Source organism: Chiloscyllium plagiosum, chromosome 25, assembly GCF_004010195.1.
Source record: "Chiloscyllium plagiosum isolate BGI_BamShark_2017 chromosome 25, ASM401019v2, whole genome shotgun sequence".
In the NCBI taxonomy this organism is placed as follows: domain Eukaryota; kingdom Metazoa; phylum Chordata; class Chondrichthyes; order Orectolobiformes; family Hemiscylliidae; genus Chiloscyllium; species Chiloscyllium plagiosum.
In genome coordinates, this window is record NC_057734.1 from 15,565,977 (window position 1) to 15,574,664 (window position 8,688).

Consider the following 8,688-nt stretch of genomic DNA (forward strand, 5'->3'; position numbering starts at 1 on the left):
ACGAATGAGTGTGTCGGTGGAAGGGTACTGTTGGGGATGTCGGGGGAGGAAGAAACGGAGGGCTTGGAGGCCCTGGTCATGGCGGATGGAGGTGTAGAGGGTTTGGATATCCATGGTGAAGATGAGGTGTTGGGGGCCGGGGAAACGGAAGTCTTGGAGGAGGTGGAGGGCATGGGTGGTGTCTCGAATGTATGTGGGGAGTTCCTGGATTAGGGGGGATAGGACAGTGTCGAGGTAGGCAGAGATGAGTTCAGTGGGGCAGGAGCATGCTGAGACAATGGGTCGGCCAGGGTGGTCAGGCTTGTGGATCTTGGGAAGGAGGTAGAACCGGGCAGTGCGGGGTTCCCGGACTATGAGGTTGGAAGCTGTGGGTGGGAGATTTCCTGAGGTGATGAGGTTCTGTATGGTCTGGGAGATGATGGTTTGGTGATGGGGGGTGGGGTCATGGTCGAGGGGAAGAGGTGTCCTCGAGTTGACGTTTGGCTTCAGCGGTGTAGTTGAGTTCATTCTGAGGTCTTGAAGAGTGGCTGAGATTGTTGATGCATTGGTTCTAAATTTCCACATTGCCCGTTTTATTAGATTGGAAAATAGCAATAGTAATTCCTTTATTCAAAAAGGGAAACTAAATCAGCAAATTATAGGCCAGTTCAATGAGCATCAGTCATAGGGATAATGTTAGAATCTCGTATTAAAGACATGAGAATAATTCAACATAATCAGATGGAACCAACATGATTTTGTGAAATGAGAATAGTTTAACCAATTTACTGTCTCTGAAGAAGTCATGTGTAGTGTACATAATGGATATATGTGATCCGTTGCCATGGAGGTACATTGTCAACCTCACCCTTTATGTGAGATGTGGTGATACTCAGGTTGAACCACCATCAGTCACTAATGAGAGAGAAGTCCTATGATCCTCTGGAACTAAGACGACTATGGCTTTACCTTACATACTCAATTTCTAGAAAGCATTTGATAAAGGTGCCACAAAAGTTATTGTGGAAAACAAAAGCTCATGGTGCAAAGGGACACCATGTTGGCAGAGATAAAAGGCTGGCTAACGAACAGGAAAAAGTACATCTTTTTCAGGTTGGTTAGATGTAATGAACAGCATGGCATAAGGATTAATGGTGTGACCTAACTATTTACAATTTACAGATATGACTTGGATAAATGGATTGAAGATACAGTCACAGAAATGATACAAAGATAGGTGAAAAATTAAATTGCAGCCTCCTTATGTCCTTTTCACGAAGGGACACAGAGATCGGTTTTGAGAGTGGGCAAAGATTTGGAAGAGTGTATGATGTGGGAAAATGTGAAATTGTCCATCTTGGCAGGAACAACAAGGAAGCATATTTTCTAAATGGTAAGATTGCAGCGGTCCGAAATGCAAAGGAACACGAATGTCCCACAGCATGAATTACAAAAGGTTAGTATCAAGCTAATTGCATGTTATTGTTTATTGCAAGGCAAGTTGAATGCAAAAGTATGCTTCAGGTAAACAGTACATTGAGAGCCTACATCTGGACTACTGTATATGTATTAGTGTTCTTATTTAAGGAAATATAAATATGCACTGGAAGCAATTGAAAGAAAACTCACCGTAGATAGAATGGACAGGCTTATCTTGAGGAAAGGTTTGGCAGGCTATGCTTGTATTTGCTGGAATTCAGAACCAAAAGAGGAAATGCAAGACTCCGAGGGGACTTGACATTATGGATATGGAAAGGCTGCTTTTTGGAAGAATCTAGAAGTACAGGTAACTACTAAACAATAATGGTTGCTCATTTTGACAGGAGAGGAGAAATCTTTGAGTTTAGTAGTGTCTTTGCAATTCTCTTCCTTAGGGAAAAAAAGGTGATAGAAGCTGAGTTTTGGAATATTTTTAAGCCAGAGGTGGCCGGATATTTTGTGGCTTGGGGGCGAAAGGTTATCAAGGCTAGGCAGGAATGTGGAGTCAAGGTTACAATCAAATCAATGATGACTTTAAGGCACTGCAGGCTCAAAGGGTCCAATTGTGTCCGCCTGTTTCAAACTCGTACATTTGTATGCTGTACCAATGAACCAAAAACAATCCATAGAGAATAACATCTCAACCAGAAATGGGGATAGGAATATTCAAGTCACTATCAAACTGAAGGGTTACAAAACAGAATAATATTGGCACTGAGTGGGAAGTAAGCGCCACAGCATCAAATCAATTTCAAAATATAACATTTTGATAAATTCATAGTAGTACAGCAAACGTTTTACTAGTCAGAACCAATGGGCCCAGGAATGTACCACATAAATCAATGTAAAAACATACACTAACAGAAATGCAATGCAGGGAGTATACACATCACTGTTATACTTCATTTACAGAATAAATCACTTAAATAAAATTTATTAACAGCCAGCCTTCTCACCTGCGTCCTTAACTGAATACTCGGACATCCCTGGAGACAATGATAATTACAGTACTTCAGGAATATAATTTATGCTCATTTAATCAAGAGTGCCAATTCATTAGGTGACGGTGACGATGATGATTAAAACAAAGTTTGCTATAATTATATGGTATTAAAGATTATATCTTCATTTTAAAAGTACAATTCTTTTTAAAATAGGAATGCCCCACAAAATTGTGATTAATTGACTTATTGGGTTTTTTTTCTTTAAGGTGCTCCTTGAGATATTCAAAAGAATAGAAATGCGGATATTACCTCTTTGTGATGTATTCCACGTATCCCATAGAATCCTCAATTCGGCGCTTCTTGGTACATAGCAGTAGCCGGTTGAAGTTAGCATAGATGACAGATGAACCCAACCTTTTAAATTCTGCTACCAGCCTATGCAAAGTAAAAAGCATAAAATCAGTCCCAGTTTGTGCAAAATCACAACTCAATGATTTGTTTAGATAAAAGGGTATAGAACATTGAACAGTACAGCACAGTTCAGGCCTTTCGGCCCTTGATGTTGTGCTGGCCTTTTATCCTACTCTTAAGATCAGACTAACCTACATACCCTTCATTGGACCCTTCATCTTCCATGTGCCTATCCAAGTGTCGCTCAAATGTCCCTAATGCATCTGACTCTACCAGCACTGCGAGCAATGCATTCCACTCACCCACCACACTCTGTGTAAAGAACTGACCTCTGACATCTTCCCTAAACCTTTCTCCAACTGCCTTAAAATTATGCCCCTGATGATAGACATTTCCGCCATGAGAACAAGTCTCTGTCTATCCACTCTATCAATGCCTCATCTTCTTGTACACCTCTATCAAGTCACCTCTCATTCTTCTTTGCTCCAATGAGAAAAGCTCTAGCTCCCTCAACCTTTCTTCATAAGAACTGGCCTCCAGTCCAGGCAGCATCCTGGTAAATCCCTTCTGCACCCTGTCGAAAGCTTCCACATCCTTCCTGTAATGAGGTAGCCAGAACTGAACACAATTTTCCAAGTGTGATCTAACCAGGTCTCTATAGAGCTGTAGCATAACCTCACAGCTCTTAAACTCAATCCCCCTGCTAATGAAAGCCAACACACCATATGCCTTCTTAATAACCCTATCAACTTGGGTGGCAACTTTGAGGGATCTATAGACATGGACTCCAAGCTCATCACCTTGTACACCTCTATCAAGTCACCTCTCATCCTTCTTCGCTGCAATGAGAAAAGCCCTCGATCCCTCAACCTTTCTTCATAAGACATGCCCTCCAGTCCAGGCAGCATCCTGGTAAATCTCCTCTGTATTCTCTCTAAAGCTTCCACATCTTTCCTATAATGAGGCAACCAGAACTGGACAAAATATTCCAAGTGTGGTCTAACCAGGACTCTATCGAGCTGCAGCATAATCTCGCAGTTCTTAAACCAAACCCCCTGCTAATGAAAGCCAACACACCATATGCCTTCTTAATAACCCTATCAACTTGGGTGGCAACTTTGAGGGATCTATAGACATGGACTCCAAGCTCTCTGTTCCTCCATACTGCCAAGACTCCTGCCTTTAATCCTGTATTCAGCATTCAAATTCAATCTTCCAAAATGAATAATTTCTCGTTTATCCAAGCTGAATTCTACCTGCCACTTATCAGTCCAGTTCTGCATCCTGTCAATGCCCCATTGCAACCTACAACAACTCTCCACACTATCCACAACTCCACCAACCTTCAGGTCATCGGCAAACTTACAAACCCACCCTTTCACCTACTCATTAAAGTCATTTTTAAAGTCACAAAGATCAGACGTCCCAGACCTAATCCCTGCGGAACACCACAGGTAGCCGAACTCCAGAATGAATACTTTCCATCTATCACACCCTCAGTCTTCTAAGGGAACGCAATTCTGTATCCAGACAGCCAGATTTCCCTGTATCCTATGCCTCCTTATTTTCTGAATGAGCCTACCATGGGGAACCTTATCAAACACCTTGCTAAAATCCATGTACATCACATCCACTGCTCCAGCTTCATCAATGTGTTTTATCACATCTTCACAGAATTCAGTAAGGTTTGTGAGACATGACCGGCCCCTCACAAAGCCATGCTGTCTATCTCTAATCAAACTATGGTTTTTCAAGTAATCGTAAATCCTGTCTCTCAGAATCCTCTCCAATACTTTGCTCACCTCTGACGTAAGACTGACTGGTCTGTAATTCTCAGGGTTATCCCGATTCCATTCTTGAACAAGGTAATAACATTTGCCACTCTCCAATCATCTGACAGTGCTCCAGTGGACAGTGAGGATACAAAGATCATTGCCAAAGGCAAAGCAATATTTTCCCTTGCTTCTTGTAGTAACCTAGGGTATATCCCATCAGGCCGGCACTTATCTGTCCTTATGCTTTTCAAAATTTTCAACTCATCCTCTTTCCTATCAGCAACCTGTTCTAGCATATCAGTCTGTTTCATGCTGTACTCACAAACTTCAAGATCCCTCTCAGTAGTGAATACTGAAACCAAGTATTCATTAAGGACCTCCCCTACTTCCTCAGACTCCAGGGGAAAGTTCTCTCCACTATACCTGATCGGCCCTACTCTTATTCTGGCTAACCTCTTGTTCCTCATGTAAGTGTAGAATGCCTTAGGGATTTCCTTAGTCTTACCGCGAAAACTTTTTCATGCCACCTTCAACTCTCCTAAGTCCATTCTTCAATTCCTTCCTGGCTACCTTGAAACCCTCTAAAGACCTGTCTGTTCCCTGCCTCCTCAACCTTAAATAAGCTTCTATCAGACCACAGGGCCACTTTCTCCTTGGGGAATGAGACAGAGGACTGATGGTGATTTAACCTCAGGTGAGGTGACAAGACAGAGAGTCATTCTTGGTAATCTTAGATGTGCAGAAATTAAATCTATGCTGTTTGCATCACTTTGCTTTGCAAACCAGCTGTCCAGCCAACTGCGTATAGGACTGCCAGGCTGTGACATTTTTTGTAAGCACACCATATTCCCACTTAAGACATGAAATTTAGCACCATCAATGCACTCCCCAACTACCACTTGACACACAAAAACACACTCCCTTCCTTTCTCTCTCATCCAGTACTTTTAAAAAGTCTCTTCCCTCAATTTGGCACATTAATAGCACACTACTGCCACAAATTTCAGCAGCCACTGAATCAGCCAAAGGCAAAAGGTTGTACAGACAGGTTGAACACAGGCAGTATTCAAAGAATTGTGAATGGTGCCGAACACGGTGCAATGATCTGCTTCTGACCTTATGTAATCAGCTGAATATCTTTTGGCCTAGGACACTATCATGAAGAAGAAAATGTAAGCCATATGTTAGGGTTAAGATGATTGGCCTCCTATAGTCACAGCACAATCCAGCACTCCTTCAAGCCTGCACTGGTGTACCAGTCTAGATTGTGTTCAAGTCCTGGGCTAGAACTTAATTCCAAAACCTTCTGACTCAGGCCACAGACTAAGCCACAGGTAATGGATAAACTGAGTCGACTGTGTACCATGTTGCTAGAGATGCCAATTTTAAGGTATTAAACTGAGGATCCGTCTACTTTTTCACATGGTCATTAATCCCACAGTACCACTTGATCTGGGAAACATGGTCAATGTGGACGGGTTGGGGCTTCCCTCCTCAGCCACCAACCATGCCTCCACCTTTGTTCAGGATTCAAACAGGACTGTCCTGGTAGACTCATCATTTCAGCATTTTTCTTGCCAGAAGGGACTAACTGCTTCCAATCGGGACATTACTTTTTCTTGCTTTGTTCAATATCTTATCACGTACATGCACCACCTTCCCAAGGACCTCCAACACTATGACACAGTATTGTGCTTGCTGATTCTAAACTCAAAGGGTTACCTTATTGAGGTTTATAAAATCATGAGGGGGCACAGATAGGATGAATAGCCAAGGTCTTTTTTCATGGTAGAGGAGTCCAAAACTAGAGGGCATAGGCTTACGGTCAGAGAGGAAAGATTTAAAAGGGACCAAAGGGATCATTTTTTTATCAGAGGATGGTGCGTGAATGGAATGAGCTGCCACAGGAAATGGTGGAGGTGGATACAATTCCAACATTTAAAAGGAATCTGGATCAATATCTTAAAGTCTTGAGAGGGATTTTGTCCAAATGCTGGCAAATGGGATTAGATTAATTTAGGATATCTGGTTGGCATGGACGAATTGAACTGAAAGGTCTGTTTCCATGCTGTATGACTCTAGGACTATGATAATCAGGGTGGCCTAAGAGTCCTTTGTTTCTGCTTTGAATAGCAGCTCAACTAATGGTTATCTACCACCACACTCCACTAGCTGGCTGAACCTGCTCTCCTTGGGGTCCACACACTTTCTTAAAATAAACTAAAAGGTGGTGCAATGAAAACCCACAAGTCCGAGCTGTTCCTTTCTTTTTGAGGGATATGTTGAATATTCTTTCTCCAGGCCCACTCTGGTCACCATTCACTTACTTTCATTTTTTGTGCTAACTGCATTTATCTTAATCAACAATTTGAATTTGTTATTGCGCTCACAACTGCCTTTTACATTCTTGCACATTTCTCAGATCTGCTCTGGTCTGTTGTCTATTACAAATTTTGGTGATGTTTCTTGCCTTTTAGGGCTTCTGCAACATTGAGCCAGGAAGGAATCTTGTGCATAACACAATAACAACATTTATTTTGTTAAACTTTATTTTGGTTTCCCAATTGACTCTCAACTGGCCTCGGAGGCCTAGAAAGTCACTCAATTGGACATTTGCAAACAGCTATATGAAGTCTGCCATTTCTAAAGTAGCCACAAATGCTTTGAGCACTTGAGTACTACGTGAAATAATTCTCTTTGGTCAACCACACTTTTGTTGGCACATTAGGGTATAGGCACTGTCTGAAACATTTATTCTGTTCTCTGAAAAAAAAAAATCAGAAGAGGGGACAGAATATGCACTTAGCAAGAGCTTGAAAGCAAACATGCTAAATCTTAAGGAAAAAACATGTTGAAATGATTAGGCTAGAATGTCTTCAGAAAATGCAGACCAATTTCACAAGGTGCTTATATTTTTGTCTTAAGTGCGCATTCTCGTTCTTCATTTCTTGAAAACTTACTGAAGAAACAGCTTCTTCATCATGTTATGGAGAATACGGTGTAATGCAGGATCATATAGCAGTGAAGAAGGTGATCGCAGCCAACGATAAAAGTGCATCACTTGGTTATCAGCATAAACATTTTGATATTGAGTGATCTCCTTCACCCAGCCAACAACCATGCTTTTCAAAATTCTGGAACAAGAAAAATAAGGAATAGTATAAATAATTCACTATAACCACACAACATCAGTGGGCTTATCTTCCTTGCACAGCTACACTGCTGTAAGGAATTAACAACTGGCACCAAGTTGAGAGCTCGGATTACAGCATCTTGAAACAAATGGTTACATTTAAGATATTAGCTTTTGACCCAAAAGAATATCAGATTGGTCGATGCTCAGATCCCGATGAAGAGTCCCAGTGAAACTTCTGAAACTCCCCTTTCCACACAAATACCTGAAAGTGTTGGAGCATAAAGCTGCCTCATCATAGCTGGCAAGTGCATTAGCTGCCTGATTACCAGCCATCATGTCTTCGAGGGAAGCTTGCTGGATTACATCGAAGCTGATACCAATACTGGATGCCCCCTCCATATCATTAATGTGATGGGACTGAAGGATGGTATTCACAGCCAAGCTCTGAATATCCAGCTCCACAGAAACTATAAAAGAGAACCAGAATATAAATATTACAGAAAATTCTTAGTAGCAACTTAATTCCAATTATCAGAGTTAAAACAGAACAGGTTTTTGAGAAGGCTTGGACAAAACAATAAGTATACCGCTTTGGATACTGTTGGGGGGGACGGCCTTGCAGGGGTAAGCTGCAGTGACCGGGTCTCTGGCACGAGGTCCGGCTCTGAGGCTCGGAAGGGAAAGGGGGAGAGGAGGAGAGCGTTAATTATAGGAGACTCTTTAGTTAGAGGGACAGACTGGCGGTTCTGTGGACATGGGCGAGACTCTCGGATGGTTTGTTGCCTCCCGGGTGCCAGGGTCCGAGACATCTCGGACCATGTCTTCAGAATCCTTAAGGGGGAGGGTGTGCAGCCAGAAGTCGTGGTGCACATTGGCACCAACGACATAGGTAGGAAGAGGGGTGGAGAGGTCATTCAAGAGCTCAGGGAGTTAGGCTGGAAGCTAAAAGCTAGGACGGACAGAG

At 42.3% G+C, this 8,688-nt stretch overlaps 1 protein-coding gene across 2 annotated transcripts in view; it reads right to left on the bottom strand.

Moving 5' to 3' along the window:
- pole (polymerase (DNA directed), epsilon) overlaps positions 1-8,688 on the bottom strand; it is a 157,711-nt gene that overhangs the window by 37,715 nt on the left and 111,308 nt on the right. For both annotated transcript variants that reach the window (XR_006315365.1, XM_043715574.1), the window contains exons 39-41: positions 7,987-8,191; positions 7,549-7,722; positions 2,712-2,837 (exon numbers count right to left, since the gene is read on the bottom strand). Coding sequence is in view for 1 of the 2 variants with exons in the window: in XM_043715574.1 (XP_043571509.1) it covers positions 2,712-2,837; positions 7,549-7,722; positions 7,987-8,191 (505 nt within the window). In the remaining variant the exon portion in view is untranslated. The remainder of the gene's footprint in view (positions 1-2,711; positions 2,838-7,548; positions 7,723-7,986; positions 8,192-8,688) is intronic.